At 49.5% G+C, this 18,212-nt stretch overlaps 1 protein-coding gene across 2 annotated transcripts; it reads left to right on the top strand.

Moving 5' to 3' along the window:
* Positions 1-1,170: 1,170 nt before the first annotated feature.
* ZNF467 (zinc finger protein 467) lies at positions 1,171-12,522 on the top strand. Of its 2 annotated transcripts, none has more exons than XM_043965729.1 (4): positions 1,171-1,445; positions 4,796-4,909; positions 5,535-5,648; positions 9,068-12,522. In XM_043965729.1, exons 1-4 carry the CDS (start codon positions 1,322-1,324, stop codon positions 10,615-10,617), a joined length of 1,902 nt encoding a protein of 633 aa, XP_043821664.1. In that variant the 5' UTR covers positions 1,171-1,321; the 3' UTR covers positions 10,618-12,522. The 2 variants fall into 2 exon arrangements, with proteins under 2 accessions (XP_043821664.1, XP_043821665.1); XM_043965730.1 differs by lacking the exon at positions 1,171-1,445 and adding an exon at positions 4,118-4,360.
* The last annotated feature ends 5,690 nt before the right edge of the window (positions 12,523-18,212 follow it).

An 18,212-nucleotide genomic window follows, 5' to 3' on the forward strand; every position in this document is an offset into this window, starting at 1 on the left:
TCACCTCCCTCCTCTCAAGTTAGCCTGGTTTAAGGCCCCCACACCCCAATTCCCGCTCAGACTCCTTTCCTGCCTGGCTCGAGGGCCCCGCCCCCAGTCCCAGTCCCCTCCCCTAAGTGCCCTCCCAGCCCCACCCCCCAGTACACACACACACACACACACACACACACACACACACACACACACACACACACCCCTCCTCCTCCCCCCGAACCCCGCCCCCAACCCTCTTCCTGACCAGCTAGTGGACTGGGCAGTCTTGGGGTGGGGGGGGGGGAGAAGGGGTGGCGTGTCGAGAAGCCCTCAGTTACCCGAAGTGGTCAGGTGCCCCCTCCCCGCCCACTCCCCCACCCCCAGGGTCCTGCTGACAGTGCCCGTCCCTCTCGGAACTGAGAGAGGGGTGGGGAGATAGGAGGGTGAGACCGGAGGCGGGTGGAGGGTCCGGCCAGAGGAAGGACTGGAAGTGCCAGAATGGGCAGAGGGCACTGACCAGGGCAGGCGGAGCCAGCTGGGAGAAAGGGGAGCCTGAGCTTCCCAGACAGACACAGGACAGACCAGTTAGCACACACACAAAAGGACAGGCACCGCTGTGGAGGACAGATAGACACATCCACACGCACTCGCCCACCCCAGAACAGTCCATCTCCCTCCCTTCCAGCTCCTCACAGTGCCCTCTCACATCCCCTTCCCCCGTCCGACAGATCCTCCCTCCCCTTCCCCTCCTCCTACTCTCCCTCTAGGGGCCTTCCACCTTTTGCCCTGGCTCCTCCCTCTATGGCTCCCTAGCGCCCCTCCCTTCTAGTCCCCCATGCCCTTCCTCCCCAGCTCTCCTCCTTCCCTCCCCCTTCTCTTTCCCTCCTCCTTTCTCCCCTCCTCCCTTCTCCCCCTCTTCCCTTTTCTCTCCCCCTCCCATCTCCTCCCCCCCCATCCCTTTTCTCCCACTTACCATCGCCCATTCTAGGTCCTCTTAGCACCTCTCCCCCAATAATTCCCTTCCCCGTCTAGGTCCTCCATGCCCCTTACACCCCATCCCTAACCCCCTGCCCCTCCCCTTAGAGTGCCTAACCCTCTTTCCCTTCCTCCTCAGTCCCAAACCCCCTACCCCCCTTCTCCCTCCCCATCTCTCTGGCTTGCCCCTCCCCTCCCCTTCGTGTCCCTAACCCCCTGCCCCTTCCCTTTAACTCTCTAACCCCCCTGCCGCTCCCCTCCCCTCCCCAGACTTCTTTCCCTCCCCCTCCCTCTCGCTTCTTCCCCTCCCTCTCCGCCCTGACTCCCTCTCCCGTCTCGGGGAAGTTTCAGAGCCATCAGTCTGTCCGTCTGTATGTCCGTCGGTGGGTCCGCAGCAGAGCTGCAGGCAGCGGGCGCCATTGTGCGCGGAGCGGAGGGGAGCGGGGAACCCCGGACGCTTGGGTCCGGGGAACGTCTGCTCGTGGCTGTCCCGCCAGGTAAGGAGAGAGGCAGTGCAACGGGCGGCTCGGTCCGCCTCCCCCCCCCCCCCACTAGACATACACACGCACAACACACACACACACACACGCACGCACATACTGATGACAGCTCCCGGGGGTGGGGGCTGTTTGCAATAGGGGTGGGGGACGGGTTTCTGACAGGGAGGAAGAAGGGTGTCAGGGAAGTGGGTGTCTGAGGAAGAAGGGCAAGGAATGGGAGAGGAGAAGGAAGGTGGGGATCGGGATCTGAGCACAGGGTGAAGGGAATGGGGGGGGTAGGGGGGCAGGGGTCTGAGGAAAGAGAAGGAAGTAGGAGCTGGGATCCGAGGAAAGGGGGAAGGGAAAGGGGGATCAGAAGGGAGAGGAAGGGAATAAGAGAAGAGGGGAAGGGGGATGGGATGGGGGGAGAGGTCTGAGGTGGGAGGGTCAAGGGATTAAAGATTGAAAGAGATCCTGGGGGGGGGGAGGTGAAGGGAAAAGAGGGAAAGGGATATAAGGGGGGGGATACGGGACAGAAAAGGAAGGGGGAGGGGGAGAGAATGAAGGGTGTCTGGGGGTGGGGCAGTGAATTGGGGGAAGAGAGGGAAGGGTGTCCCCTGGGGGAGAGGCAGGGAATAGAGGTGTGTCAGAGAAGAAGAAGAGTGTGGGGGAAGGGAGAAGGAAAGGTATTGAGAGGTGGGGGCAAGGGGAAAAAGAGGGGGCTTGAGAGGAGAAAGGAGGGAAGAATCTGAGGGGGTAGAGTCTTTTAAGGTGGAGAGGTGGGGCAGAGATTTGGGGGAGAGTGGAGGGAGTTTGGGAGTCGAGTGGGAGGGGGCTGAGATCTGGAGAGAGGGGGTGGAAGGGTGGGGTCTCAAGAGAGGAAGCAGAGATTCTAAAAGAAAGAAAAGGAGGGTGTCAATAGGGGAGGGGGCTGCTGGGATGGGGAGGGCAGGTTTCTGAAGGGATTGGGTAAAGGCTAGGTAGGAGAGGGGGAGAGGAAAGAGGTTAAGTCTGGTTTGGGGGAATGGGGAAGACAAGACCAGAAAGAAAAAGGTGAAGGGAGACCACAAGAAAGGAAAGGGTGGGGCATGGGGGGCATATATATATATATATATATATATATATATATGGGTCTGGAAAGGGAGGAAGGAGAAACTCCCCCAAGGTGAGAGCAAAGGAAGAAAACTGGAGGGTGCAGGGAGAGAGCAAGCAGGAAGGGGGAGGGGAAGAGCCAGTCTCTGGGAGGAGGTGGGGAAGGGAAGACTAAGTACCATAGGAAGGTGTAAGGCAGTCAGGGGGCCAGAGAGGGGAAGGGGAGAAATAGAGGCAGAGAACTGAAAGGGGGAGGGGAAAAGGAAAAAATGGAGGAGGGGAAAAAACTGAGGAGAGGAAGGGGGAGAGGGGGAAGGGAGAGAAAAGGAAGAGAAATAAGAGAGGGGAGGAGGAGAGAGAAGGGGGAGGGGAGCAGGAGGAGTGTGGAGAGGCAGCGAGAAGGGAGAAGAGTAAAGAAAGGGGGAGGAAGAGGGCGAGGGAAGGGAAGAGGAGGGGGAGGGAGGGGAAAGGAGAAGGGGAGGGTGAAGAGGAGGAAGGAAAAAGGGAGGGGGAGAGGAAGAGGGGGAGGGGGAGGGGAGAGAGAAAACAGTACAGTATAAACTGCTTGAGGGAGGGAGAGGGGAGAGAAGAGAGAGCGGAGGCAGGGGATGGGGACCAGAAGGGGAAGGGGAAGGGAAAGGCAGGCTTGGGAAGGTGGGGGAGGGGAGGGAGTATTGCCACCAGAGACAGAGAAAAAGGGAGAGGGTCAGGGGGAGGAGGAGGGAGCCAGGAGGGGTGGAGGAGGCTGGGGAGGAGCAGGAAGGGGAGGGGAGAGGGAAGAGCAGAGGGGGGCCCACAAGGGGTAGGCCAGGCCAGCCCATCAGCCAGCCAGCCAGCCGGCAGGCAGGCAAGCAGGCAGGCAGGCATGCAGCCTGAGAGGAGGGGCAGAGGGAGGAGGAGCTGGGGGGAGCCAGCCAGATTCGGGAGAAGGGAGGGAGGGAAAGGGAGCAGGAAAAGGGGGAGGAGGGGAGGGGCAGAGGAAAGGCAGCCAGAGAGATTAGAGAAGGGGGAGGGGGAGCCTACCCCAAGGGGGAGGGAAGGGGGGAGGGACTGCCGAGAGAAGGGAAGGGGGAAGGGAAATGAGCCAGCCCGGCTAGGGAGGGGGAGGAAGGAAAAGAAAGGGGAGGGGAATATTCACTGCCACTGGGGAGGAGGCCTGGAGAGGAGGAGGGGCAGAGGGCTCTTGGGTTTGGGGTTGGGGCTGGATCGTAGGGTTTAGGCTGTGAAAGGAAGCTAGAACCATCTCACACATCCCGTGAAGACCCTATTGGGAGACTATGAGAGAGGGATCTACCCCTCCCCCAATTGTGGTTACCCCTCCCCCCACCACCACTTGCCCAATAGGACCCAAGAGCTCCCCCCCTCCCTCCCACTAGGCTCCTATTTCACTAGCTCCCAGTGACAGCTGGTAGGGAGCCTGAGCTCCCCATCTCCTCAGCATACTGCACACACACACACACACACACACACACACACACACACACACACACACACACACACTTGACACACTCTCCCCAAGGCCCTGAAGAGTCTCTTGTCACCCTGGGATTGGGCGTGGGGTGGGGTGGGGTGGGGTGGGGGAGAAGCTGGGCAGAGACAACCTGAACAGGGCCCAGAGGGAGGAGCATCGTAGTATAGTCCTAAAGACTCCTTAGTGAGCCACCCTCACTCTGTGCCTCAGTTTCCCCCCAGCTGTAAGCCAGAAAGGACTCCCTTTGACATTTCCAGGGAGATCAGTTAGTGTCTGTGAAGGTGTAGGGGAGTTGTGTGCTGCCGCTGGTCTGAAGGCAGCCCTGTGAGTGTCGAACTTCCCTAGGAGTCAGATGGCAGCACCAGCCCAGGTGAAGGGACAGGGCTGCTTGAGAGCCAGGAAGGGAACCTCTTAGCTCCCAGACAGGTCTTTCCAAGGACCCTATTTCTGTAGAGGAGGGCTTTCTCATAACATCATCATACCAGGACCATATCCCGCTGCGTGCTGAGCACTGTACTGGACCATATGTTTGCGTGGATATACACAGAACTCTACAGTATTGCAACATAACTGCTTTCTGTTGGGCCCCCTTCCCCCACAGAGGAGTAAACACATCTAGGCTTGTCCTGATGGAGGAAAAGGGGAGGGAAGGGGATGGGACTGGACAGGAAGGGAGGGAAGGGGAGGGGAGGAAAGGGGAGGGGCTCACTAATGCAGCCCAGAGACCGGCTGAACCAAGGCAAGGGTAGCAGGGACTTGGGTTGGGGGGAGATAGAACTGATGCCCATTCATCTGCCTGTGACAGGATACCCTGCAGGTCAGCCAGAGATGGCCCCACAAATTGAGCCAGGGGACAGGCCTCATGATGCCCAGGAGCAGCCAGCCCCTGGGGGAGAAGGGCCCCCAGGTGCATACTCAGGTAAGACCAGCAGCAGCGATGGGGGTGAGGCAGAGAGTAGGGAGGGAAGCCACTGGGAGTGGGGGTGAAAAGGGCTTCAGGGAATGATATCAGGTCTGTTGGTCCTGCCCAGTGGTTTGCTGTAAAGCTGGGGCTCCAGAGATTCTTGGGGACCTCACAGCCCTCCCTTCATTGAAGCTTCTCTTAAGCCCCAGAAGACCCCCTATTCTCACTCCTTGAAACCAGTGCTTTAGTCACCTGGTGCCTGGTCTATTCAGAGATCAGGCTGAGATTCACTGTAGACTGTCCTACTAAAGGCCTTGGCTGGAGTGGAACTCAGGGTCCAGTGGAAAGGGCACTGGATTGGAACTAGAAGAAGTGGCTTTGAGGCCTGGCTCTGCAACCTACCACCTGGGAGACCCAGTTACTCGGCCCCTCTGGGCAGCAGGCAAATTTCCTCAGCAGTAAAATGATGGTGTTGGACTCTTCTGATTCTTTGATCTTTGTCCCTGACATTTCCCCCTGCTACCTAGAGTTGGCTGAGGGGCCCCAAAGACTCCTACCCCTACTTCATGCTGATTTCTTTTGGTCACTGCAGAGCCACACCATTAGTCCCTTTAAGAAAATCAGACCTGTCTTCTTCCAGGGGCCCTGGTTCCCAAACCAGAAGATGTTTTCCAAAGTGAACAAGGGGAGGAACAGAACATTGCGGAACAAGGAGGCGGACCCCAAAAAGCAGAGCCTGAGGGCTCTTGCCCAGGTAAGCTGAGCCCCTGTCCCTTCAACCCTTTCTGGTAACCCAGAGTGAACCTTCCTCCCCCTACACACAATTATATCTCTCTAGGAAAAATCGTTGAAATTCCACTGCCTTAGAAAATAGTAATTAAAGGGCATTGACCCTAAACAAAAAAATAAGCAAACCTTTTCGTTCCCCTAGGATCTTCCCTAACAATGGAAATCTTCCTCTTTCTCTTCCCAGTGCTCCATTCAATGGCCTGCCCTTGAAGAGCTTACAATCCAGTTGGGTGGAAAGAGTGATAATTAATATGGGTTGGTGACTTGAGCACCAAGTGCTAAAGAAAATAAACAGGACAGGAATTCCCAGGGATATTACTTTATTTTTGATGCCATGGGCAGCTAGTTTTTCAGTACTATTTATTCATTACACACTTGCTGAATATTTATTGCTAAAGCTCTCCACTCAACAGGACCTGCTGACCCTCATTTCTGTGAGCTCCTTTCCCAACCCTACACACACACACACACACACACACACACACACACACACACAGAGGCAGCTATCATTGGCCCCTAGCTCTCCCATTCCTCAAGTCCAATCATTCACCAGGTCCTTTATTCACTCACATCCATCCCCTCTTCTCCCTTCCCACTGCCATCTCCCTTATGTCTGTCTGCCTGGTGTCTCTTCTTTCATTCAACGAAGCTACATCTGCCAAATACAGGGCCAGATTAAGTATCACACTAAGTAGTGTGGGGGATGCGAGGCAAGCAGCAGACACCAGCTTTGCCCTCCAGACGCTTGAAATGTAGTCTGAGTGAAAAGACAGAGATGCAGAAAAAGTTAAAAACAAGTCAACAGCATGCTAAGTGACACACAAAATACGGAGGATGCGATTTCAGAGGGGGATTATTTTGAATGCCATCGGAAGCCATTGAATGCTTTTGAATAAACAACTGACATAATTAAAAATGACATTTTAGGAAGAGTAACTCAGTGGCTCTTTTTTGGATGGATGGTCTATATATGCAACAGTGAAGTCAATTCAGTGACTATGTAGGAAAGGGAATAAGCATTGATATAGCTGTGCCTGGAACTTTACAAATGTGTTATCTCATTTGATCCTCACAGCCCTGCAAGGTAATTGGTGCTATTATCCCCATTGGGGGGAGGGGGCAATGAGGGTTAAGTGACTTGCCCAGGGTCACGCAGCTAAGTAATTGTCAAGTGTTTGAACTCAGGTCCTCCTGAATCCAGGGCCAGTGCTTTATCCATTGTGCCACCCAGCTGCCCCCATATTATCTCCATTTTACAGATGAAGAATTGAGGCACAGGTTAAGTGACTTGCCTAGGGTCACACAGCCAGTAAGTGTCTTGGGGAAGGTTTGAACCCAGTTCTTACTGACTCCAGGCCCAGCTCTGTATGGACTTCAACATCTAACTGCCTCTACTCTGTGCAAAGCACTGCTTGAGGCATGGAAATACAAAGACACCCCCCCAAGCCCACCCCCAAAAAGCCAGTAACTGTCTAATCTAGATAAGTATAATATAGGATAGGGAGTGAATAATACTTGGGATTCCTATTTGGCTTTAAGGTTTGCAAAGCACTTAATCCATTAGTTGAGCCTCATAACAACCCAGGTGATGAAACAAAATCTTCAATCGACTAAGTGATTTGCCCGTGTCATACAACATCAGAGACTGATCTTGAACCCAAATCTTTCCTGCCTCCTAGGCTAGCAAAGTGTTATACCAGGAAAAATCAGCTAAAGAGCTCCAAGAGTATTTATAGAGACAGAGACCCCCTGAGAGGTTCACAAAAAGCTTCCTGGAGCAGGTGCCACCTCAGTTAAGCCTGAAAGGAAGATTAAGGTTCTGAAAGGCTGGGATGAAAAGGGTGATAAGTAATACAAAGTTTGGGCTTAGGCTAGGGTGGTAGCAGTAGGACCAGGAAGGACAAGGAATAAGGTGAAATAATATTATTTATTATAGCTCTAACTATGTGCAGGCAATAATATATTACAAACAAAAAATAATAATAACAGCCACCAAGTACTTTACAATTCTCATCTCATTTGATCCTCATGACAACCCTTGGAACATAAGTGCTGCTATTATCCCCGCTTTACAATTAAGGAAACTGAGGCAAACAGAACTTGCCCAGGGTCGCACAGCTAATGAGCGTCTAAGGCTGAGTTCTGAATTCAGGCCTGGCGCTCTATCTGTGTCACCACCCAGCTGCCCCTAAAATCAGCATGACAGTGAAGGGGAGATGAAGGAAAAGTCCAATTTGGGTCCTGCCATGTTCTAAGCCTGAATAAGTGATAGAAAGGTGATGCCTTTTACTGAAATAGAAGGTTAGGAAGGGGTGAACAGGTTTTTCAGTAAAGATGAGTTTGGAGCAAAGACAGGACCTAACAGGTGGAAATGTCAGAGAGGAGACAGAAGCATGATAATGTAGAGTTCCAAGAAGACGAGGTCACCAATGTCAGATGCTACCGAGAGGTCAGAATGAGGACTAAAAAAAGGTCCCTGGATTTGTCGATGATGTCATTGGTGACCATGTAGAGAACAGGTTTTTTTTAGATGGGTGAGGGGGATAGAACTCAAGGAATTTAAGGAGAAATTGGTGATGAAGGAATAGAGGCACATTATATAGCCATCTCTTTGGAAAAGTCTGTCCATTTATTCAGCTAGTATCAAAACAACTAAGAATCTGGGTCTTCCTGAGTCCAAATTCTGTTCTTACGGCTGAAAAGGACCTCAGACATCATCTAGTCAAGTAGTGTCCAACGAGAGAACCACAGAACCATTGAGAGAAGGGATATGAAATATACCATACATATACATATAATCTCATTAAATGACTCATAATAAGCAATCATACCTTCTGTGGACAGAATGTCTTGTACACATATGTTATTCTTTTCCAAATGTAGCAAAGTCTGACATCAGAATTCAGATCAATGTAAACTCCTCTTGCTCCCACAATAAGGAGATACCTAGAAGCAGATAGATGGTCTAGTGGCTAGAATGTTATTCCTGGGAGTCAGGAAAACCCGAGTTCAAATCTATTTCAGACACTTATTACTTTGTGACTTGGACAAGTCACTTAATTTCTCTCTGTTTCAGGGTTGGGTTTTTTTTTTTCCATTTTAAAAAGGAGATCATAATAGCACCTACCTCACAGGGTTGTTGTGAAGATCAGATGAGGCAAAAGCAGTGGTGGTAGACTAATGGCGCAGAATGAGGCACAGGTTGTCAAACATCAATGAATTAGTTAATTCTTTTCTTACAAGAAAAGGTTCTGTGAGTTGGGGGTGGGTAGAAGACTACTGGGAAATGATAGTAATGTTAAAAAAAAAACATCAAAAAAGAAAGAAAAGTCTGTCTGGGGGGAAAAAAAAGTCTCAATACCCTTCCTTGTCTTAATCTTCTAGAAGACTGGATGATCCGAAAGGTGAAGGTGGAGGATGAGGACCAGGGAGAGGAAGAGGAGGTCGCATGGCCCCAACACCTCCCCCAGTTACTTCCCAGCGGCCCCTTCCTGCCCGCCGACCTTGGACCTCTGGCGGCTGTGGCCACAGCCTGTAAGCTAGAGCCTGGAGCCCCTGCACCTCTGAGCGGGCTGGCTCTGGCATCTTGGCCCCAGGTCCTGGAGAAACCCTACGGCTGCGGCGAGTGCGAACGCCGCTTCCGGGACCAGCTGACCCTTCGACTGCACCAGAGGCTGCACCGGGGCGAGGGCCCGTGTGCCTGCCCAGACTGCGGCCGCAGCTTCTCCCAGCGCACGCACCTTCTGGCCCACCTGCGCAGCCACCGAGGCGAACGCCCCTTTCCGTGCCCGGAATGCGGAAAGCGCTTTAGCAAGAAGGCTCACCTGACCCGCCACCTCCGCACGCACACTGGGGAGAGGCCCTACCCCTGCGAGGAATGCGGGAAGCGCTTCAGCCAGAAGATCCACCTGGGCTCCCACCAGAAAACGCATACTGGAGAGAGGCCCTTCCCCTGCGCCGAGTGTGAGAAGCGCTTTCGCAAGAAGACGCATCTGATCCGCCACCAGCGCATCCACACGGGCGAGCGACCCTATCAGTGCACCGAGTGCGGCCGCAGTTTTACGCACAAGCAGCACCTGGTGCGCCACCGGCGGGTGCACGCAGCAGGCCCTGCCCAACCTCCACCTCCCCAGCCGCCGGGCACTGACCCCCTGTGCCAGGACGAGTCCGCCGCCCCTCCAGGGCCCAAGGCCTTCGCCTGCACAGACTGCGGGAAGGACTTCGGCTGGAAGAAGAACCTGGCCTCGCACCAGCGAGTGCACCGCGGCAGCCGCCCCTTCGCGTTCTCGGAGCGCGCGCGGGGCCAGGGTGAGCGGCGCCCCCCAGGGGCTGCAGCGGCGGCCCACGCAGCCATGAAGGCTTTTGCCTGCACTCACTGCGGAAAAAGCTTCAGCCAGCGTCCGGGGCTGGTGGCGCACCAGCGGACCCACGCTGGCGATCGGCCCTTCCGCTGTCCAGACTGCGGGCGCGGCTTCTCCCACGGGCAGCACCTGACAAGGCACCGGCGGGTGCACACGGGCGAACGTCCCTTTGCCTGTACCCAGTGCGGCCGTCGCTTCGGCTCGCGCCCCAACCTTGCTGCCCACACCAAGGTGCACAGCGGCGCCCGACCTTTTGCCTGCGCGCAGTGCGGTCGGGGCTTTAGCCGCAAGTCACACCTGGGCCGCCACCAGGCAGTCCACACCGGGAGTCGCCCCCACGCCTGTACGGTCTGCTCCCGCTGCTTCAGCTCTAAGACCAATCTGATCCGCCACCAGGCAGTCCACACGGGCTCCCGCCCCTTCCCCTGCTCGCAGTGCGGCAAGAGTTTCAGCCGCAAGACCCATCTGGCCCGGCACCAGCGTACGCACGGCGAAATCTCTCATCTTGACCCCAGCCTGTCAAGCCCAACCTGGCCTGTCCCCACAGTGGCTGCCCCGACGCTTTTCCTCTAAATAGAACAGAGCCCTGTCCCTCATCAGACAGGTCTCTCTGTCCAACCCCTCAGCACCCTCTCTCACCTAACTAATGGTTAGGTCCCTTGTGGTTTGTATCTCTACTCTCCTTGACTATAACTGCTCTCCTTTCCTACTGCTCAGAGGTTCCAGTGCTGGCCTCCCCCACTTTGGATTCCCTGTCCTCCTTCAGTTTTTCAATATATCACCTCTGTTCCGTCTTTCAGCTTCCTGTAGCTACCCTTCACCCCCCACCACTCCCCTTCCTTCTCTCCCGACATGCTGGATGCTTAGGGCTTGGAGAACACCCCATCTGATCCAGAATAACCTAGAGAGACTCGCTATCAGACTCAGGTCTGCATCTATAAAGTGAGGGGATTAAACTGAATGAACTCTAAGGTTCTTTTCCATCTGGAACATTCGACATCAGCGTGGAGCCTTGGGTGTTGGGGGATGGAAGTGAGTTAACTGACCAAAGGAGAATAGAGGGCCAGGCTGAACCTTGTGGGGAGACTACATAAAGAAAAGAATATATCCCTACTGGTTTGCTCTTCCACGCCTTCTGCTATCCTTCAAAGCTCTAGGCCTCTCCCCTACCCCTCAAAAAAGGGGTCAGGAGTCTGTTCCAAGAAGAGGGGAGAATAGTCACCTGTGTATTTGATGTGTCATTAAAGATACAATCTGAGGCTTGGGGGCCTTAAGAATGGTGAGTGCTGGGGCTTTCTTGCCTTGGCCAGTCAAGGGATGGGGGAAGTTGAGCCTCCTATTTGACAGCTAGCTCCCTACACTTCTCCTGACCTCCTCTGTGAGGCTTCAGGTTCTCAGATAATGGTATTTTTTCTTCCAAAATACTGAGTCAATTCCCTTCACTCACCAAAGCACTTTCTCCATTCCCCTACATCCCAGTAGAGAACAAGAACAATCCAGCCCAAATCATCCAGTTTGAAATTTGCTGCTTTACTAAGCCTAGATAACGGCCCCTGCCTCTAGGTGAGGAGTCAGCCAGGTTTCCTTCCCACTTCTCTTTTAGCAGATGACAAAGGTTAAAAGATGGGAAATGCAGAGGGAGAGTCTCTATGGATCCTCTCATCCTTGACTGCAGCAGCATGGAGCAGTTATCTGAGCTCTGTGCCTTGGGTCTCTCTGCCTGTCTTGGAGCTCTTCCAAGGCCCCTCCCCCCAACCTCTGACCTATTTTTGCCTCCCTCAACTCTAGCTCAGTGCAGAGGAGGTAGGAGGAAGAAGGCTCAGATACCTGTTGCTTCCAGCCGGTGTCCCAAACTCTTGCTTCCCTAGATTGGCAGTGCTCACTCCCAGAGCCTCTGCTTCCCAGGTAGAGAAGGGCATTTGGAACTGACTGGCTAACGAGAGCGGAGCAGAAAAGACAGTGAAGTGAGCTAACTTTTACAGGGTATGAGGACAAAAATAACAGAACTCATATTTGAACAAGCACAGAAGAATTTACATACTTAGGAATGCTATCACCTTAAAGTAGACCCCCTGGGGAGCTAGACACAAATTCCAAGGATGGGGTCATTATTGATCAAAACATCTTTGAAACTCTCAGAGTTGCTTCAGAGTATAGTGTGAGAGAGAGAGAGAGAGGGAGGGAGAGAGATAGATCTAGGACTTGAAGTGACGTCAGAGGTCATTGAGTCCAATCCCCTCATTTTGTAGATGAAGATAAGTAACTCGCCCAATGTCAAACCGGTCAGAGGCAGGATTTGAACCTAGGTCCTCCAGAGCCAATGCTCTTGCCACTGTACAGCCATACCTCCTGAATAACCTCAATGTTTGTCGATCTTCAGCCTCCAAGGATCGTTGTGGTGTGTTTCTATTTTTAAACAGTCAACAAAAAAAAATCATTTGGAGCCACAACTGATGAATAAATGATCTAACTAAGTAAGGGTTGAGTTGTTGTTGTTGTTGTTGTTGTATGGAGTTTGGCATTTTTTGTTTTGTTTTATTTATAATCAACAAGATACAGCCATAAAAGTAAGGCTGTGGTTTTTCTCCGGTGGCTTCTAAATTGGTAACCGAAGACAGTTCTACAAGAGGAGCTTCTAACTTTAAGAGAAGGCAGCATCACTGGCATAGGTGTGTAATCTCTCAGCGTAACAACCTTCAATACTCAAATTTGCATATATAAATTCTAGTATGTTTGTTTAAAAAAAAACAACAATATTTGTCTAGTATAAGGAAGAGAAGAATAGCTTGGTTTCAAGAAGACCTGGGTTCAAATCCCACCTCTGACACTTAGTAGTTGTGTAGTCATGGGCAAATCACTTTATCTCTCTCAACTCTCAGTCACAAGTATAGTGGTCAGTGCTGGACCTGGAGTCAGAAAGACCTGAGTTCAAATCCCACTTCAGACAGGTAATAGCTGTGTGGCCCCCAGATTGAAGTTGGATTCATTGTTCTTTATGGTATCTTCTGGCCCTAACTGCGATGCTATAAGAACCTTAATGCAAAGTTTTATATTTTAATGTAATAGGAAGCTAGAGAAGGGTGAAGTTGGTGAAATCAAGGAAGGCATCATGGATGAGGAGAGCCTTGAGCTGGACTTTTGGAAGGGTGATGATATAGGTGCAAAGGATGACTCTTCCCTTCCTCTTGCCACTCTATCATATTCCTCATTCCCTCACTCTTCAGCGACTTGGGGGGGGGGGCGGGACAGTGAGGGTTAAGTGACTTGCCCAGGGTCACACAGCTAGTGTCAAGTGTCTGAAGTCAGATTTGAACTCAGGTCCTCCTGAATCCAGGGCCAGTGCTTTATCCACTGCACCACCTAGCTTCCCCTCTTCAGCAACTTCTTAACTCCTCTTTTTCTTCAGTTTCCCTCTCTTTACTCATGCTCCCGAGTCTTTCCTAATAGTGCTGCCAAACTCTATTTCCAAGTCCCCATCGTATAGACAGGAAATCTTGCAAACAAACCAAATTCCACTTGCATCAAGATTTATGTCGTGATGTCATTTTATAAGCCCAGTCACTACTAAATTATCATTTTTGTCAAGACTATGAAACTTACATCGTACTGAACCCAAAACTCCCTCACAAATTCAGTGGTGGCTGCTTCTAACTTCAGTATCTCTTAGGGGTTCCTTGCCTATCTTAGCTTCTTTTGTCACCAACTTACATAGTGTAGGGAGTGTGATACAGTGGGCAAAACGCTAGAGTTGGAGTCAGGAGACATGGATTTGAATCCAGGGTCAGCTTCTTGCTATCTATGTGATCTCTAGCCTTTGGTTCCTTATCTATAAAATGAGGGGGGATAAGGACAAGATGGCCCCCAAAGTCCCTTCAAATTCTCTATGATCATTCCATCTACCCCAATCCTGGGTGTGCTCAGTCCTGACTTGTGGCACTAACCAGCAAGGTGAATCGAAAAGTAAATGTGGGGGCAGCTAGGTGGTGCAGTGGATAAAGCAGCGGCCCTGGATTCAGGAGGACCTGGGTTCAAATCCGGCCTCAGACACTTGACACTTACTAGCTGTGTGATCCTGGGCAAGTCACTTAACCCTCATTGCCCCACCCCACCCCAAAAAATCAATATCAATAGTCCAGAGTACTTTCCCTGTACTCCATTGCTCGGATGTATCAGACTTCCCCATAACATGGCATCTGGTCTGTTTCTTGTAACAATTTAATTCAGTCCTAGCCCCTCCAACACTCTGACACTTGAACCACTCCCAACTTTCCCTGAGTCCAAGTGCTCCCCCTCCCCCATATTCCTGGAAGTCAATGCATATTCAATTCCACAGCTTTTCCCAAAGCAAACTACCCACCCCTATTCCAGAGAAAGCAGTTGGGGAGAGCAAAAGAATGTTTTTCGCACTTTCTCCCAGAGACAAAGCCCCAAAAGTAGGCAGTGAGGTCATTGCCACTTGTCTACTTGAAGGTCCTATTCCATAAGGTGCTGATAGTAAGAGACAGACCCATCCATGGTAGTAGACTGAAGAGGAAGGTATGGTGAGCTAACCAGAAGGAAACAAAATCCCTAGAGTTAAGGCCTGAGGAATAAAACGGGGAGTCTTGCTCACATTTAATGCCATAAACCTGAGCCAAGAGATAAAGTACCCAAGGGGCCAGACCTTTCAATGAACCAGAATTTATACCCTGTTTCACTTGGAGAAAGAACAGGCAAATGATTACTTGATAAGCTTGTATCGGGGTCTTAGGCAAAAGAAAAGCCAATAACAGCAAAGAAACACTCCTATGGGGTGTCCTGGTGTCAGTACACACTCCCTCCAATAAATCTGTGTCTTCTCCGTTCCAGCACTGGACAATGAGAGCTCATGCTCAGAGTGTTCCTAATCCCACAATATTTCTGCAATATTCCCAAACAAAAAGGGCAAATCCAGAAGAGTTTGCTAGAGTCTAGAGATTAAAACCAGAAAGAGGACTTTAATTAAAATGTCTGTCATTTCATGATTTTTTACAAAGTAGCTAGTACATACTCACCCCTGAACTAGGCCTGTAGAGGATACAACAACTGACATCTATATAGCATCTTTTTTTTAAAATTTTTTTCCAATTAATGCAATTCTATTTTCTCTCCCTCTCCCATTGAGGAAAAAAAAAGAAAACAAACCCTTATAACCAATATGCATTTATGTGGCATTTTAAAGTTTAGAAAACACTTTATACATATTATCTTATTTGGTCCATATTATTATATTATTACATTATATGTATTATCTTATTTGTGATTCTCATCGTCAGTTAACTTCTAGTCTAGTTGGGGAGATACACGGGGACAAATACAGTATTTTCATTTAGAGTCTATCTTTCTTTGAGAGGTAACATGATGGAGGGGGTAGAAGGTTGGCCTTGAGCCAGAAAGACCTAGATATATGTCTTGTCTCTAACACATACTAGCTAAGTGACCATGGACAAGTCATTTAACCTCTCACTGATCCAGACAGTTCTCTAAGAATGTTGCCCTGGACAGACTGATCTGTACTGGTGAAGGGAGTTTCCAGATTGGGAGTTCCTTATATCAATGAAATTATTGATCCAGATCTCAAAACAATGTGTCTATTACTGTATTAAACAGTGAGGGGGATACAAAAACAAAACAAAACAGTATGATGTCTGTCTGCAAAAAGCTTAGAGTCAAAAAATAAATTAATTAATTTTTAAAAAATTTTTAAAAAGCTTAGAGTCCACTTGGGGAAGTGAAGCTAGCACACATGAAACTGGAAAGTATGATATGGATAGGCTGTAGTTCTGGAGTCAGGAAGATGTGGGTTTGAATCCCACCTCAGACAGTTTCTAGTTGTGTTAACCTTCATAAATCAGGTAATCTCTCTGAGCTTCAATTTCCTCATTAGAAAAATGGAGATAATAATGGTGCCTGCCTCACAGGATTTTTGTGAGGATTATATGAAATAATGTTTGTACAGTGCTTTTCAAATTCAAAAAGCATTGTGTAAATTTGAGTTGTTATTACAAAATAATCTAAAGTATACTATTCAATTCAACCAGTTCCTGATTTGTACATGTAACTGTGTTAGGTCTTATAAATATGTCATTGAAAAACAGTATATTCCCTGCCTTCAAGGAATTTACAGTCTTATGGGGTTAATATAATATACAGAAATATGCATAAGTAATAAGTTAAACAAGCATTTACTAAGTACCTATTATGTGCCAAGCACTGTGCTAAATTCTGGAAATACAAAGACAAAAGTAACATAGCCCCCACCATGAAGGACCTTGTATTCAAATAGGGGAGATAGTATATGACTGATTGATGGATTGACCAAGATGTAGATAATCCATACCAAATGAATACCAGGTGGTTCTGGAAGGAAGAACACTGATGTCTGGGGGAATCAAGAAAGACTTTATTTAGAAGATTGCATTTGGGCTGGGTTTTAAAGGAAAATGGGGATTCCTTGAACCTAGGTATGGGGAAGTCAGTGCAAAAAATATGGGCAAGAACAGAGGGCACAATTATCTAAATAGAGTACTCTAAGAAAATTTGAAGAGGAGGTCACTCTCAGCTAGGAGAATTAGGGAAAGTTCCATGGAGAAGCCGGCACCAGAATTAGATCTGAGGGAAGAAATCATTAGGTAGAAATAAAGAGGAAGTGCATTCCATTCTTATGGGATGACTTTGGTGACTAAATCAAAGAGAAAGTACAGAAATTAGAAGCGAGCTAGTCATTCAGTTTGGCTAGAATGTAGTACACAAGGGGAAAAATATGAGCTAAGAGTCTGAAACCAGATTTATGTACAGTATTCACAGGGTTATTAAGATATCATCACTCGGGGCAGCTAGGTGGTGCAGTGGTTAGAGCACCGGCCCTGGAGTCAGGAATACCTGAGTTCAAATCCGGCCTCAGACACTTAACACATACTATCTGTGTGATCCTGGGCAAGTCACTTAACCCCAATTGCCTCACTTAAAAAAAAAAAGAAAGAAAAAAGATATCACCACATACTTACTGAATGTCCATCATGTCCCAAAACTGTGTTACAGAAGGTAAAAAGAAATCTAAGAAGGACCTAAGACAAGTACCAAGGCAGTAGGTGATAGTATGCAAGTGAATGCTGTAGTAGTTCTGAGGAGAGAAAAATCAGGATGAAGTAGGGTAGTTTGGGATGGCCTCACAGAAGTGGTGGAAATTGAAATGGGCTCTTAAAGATGGGTAGAGTTTTCATCAGAAGTTGTAACCCAAGTCCCAAAGACTGTTGGTATGGGACCCTCTCCTTATTAGTGGAGATCAATGCCATACCCTGCACAAGGGTTGGGTGGCATTGATGGGACAGGTCAAATTTCTTGGAACCTCCTTTGATTGGCTGTCTCTTCAAACTTTGAGGCACTTTAGGTACTTCTGGCTTATAGCTTTGAGGGGGGGAAAGGGGATGATGCTAACCCTACTTCCAGCTGCCAAAGGAAGTCACAATGGTTCAAAAGAGAGATAAAATGCATAGAAAGAAAATAGTTATGCTTACTGTTGTTTTATAAGTTTGTTCTTGAAGACATGAGAAGAGCTGGCAGTGTCCACTATCACCAGCTATACTAAAGATTTAAAGAAATTTCCCCTTGGGTGAAATCTGGGACTCTCTCCTGGCTGAACTGAGTTACTCCCAAAGGTACAGCTCCTTCATTCTGTATTGTCTGGTTTATATTCTCATGTGTATTCCTTTTTTTATTTCTTTTTTGCTACCAATTTGGATAAATGGCTTTTTTGACTAAGTGTTATGTGTGTTCATTGTGGAGCTGGTATTTGGTGGGAAAGGGGGTCAAGTCTTGGATATAAAGCTTGGGGTCCTTCTTCCTCCCAATAATGAAATATGGTCAAAAATTAGATTTTCTAACCATTAATTAAACAACTAGATTATCTAGTCCCCTGGACTAATAATATTTAAGTGGGCAGATAGATATCATTCTATCCTGATGCCCCCTCTTGCCGAGGAAAGCAAAGTGACCAAACCATCTGGACCCAACTTCTTGCTTCTTCCCACCACAAACCCCAGGAATTAGAATCTCTCTGGGGTAAGGGTAAAGTGGGTGAAGAAACTAGAGATGTCTATTCTACTTTCCTTTGAGCCACACAAGGATACTCATGCTCTGGGTGGAGGACA

This window comes from Dromiciops gliroides, chromosome 5 (assembly GCF_019393635.1).
Source record: "Dromiciops gliroides isolate mDroGli1 chromosome 5, mDroGli1.pri, whole genome shotgun sequence".
NCBI classification, from domain to species: domain Eukaryota; kingdom Metazoa; phylum Chordata; class Mammalia; order Microbiotheria; family Microbiotheriidae; genus Dromiciops; species Dromiciops gliroides.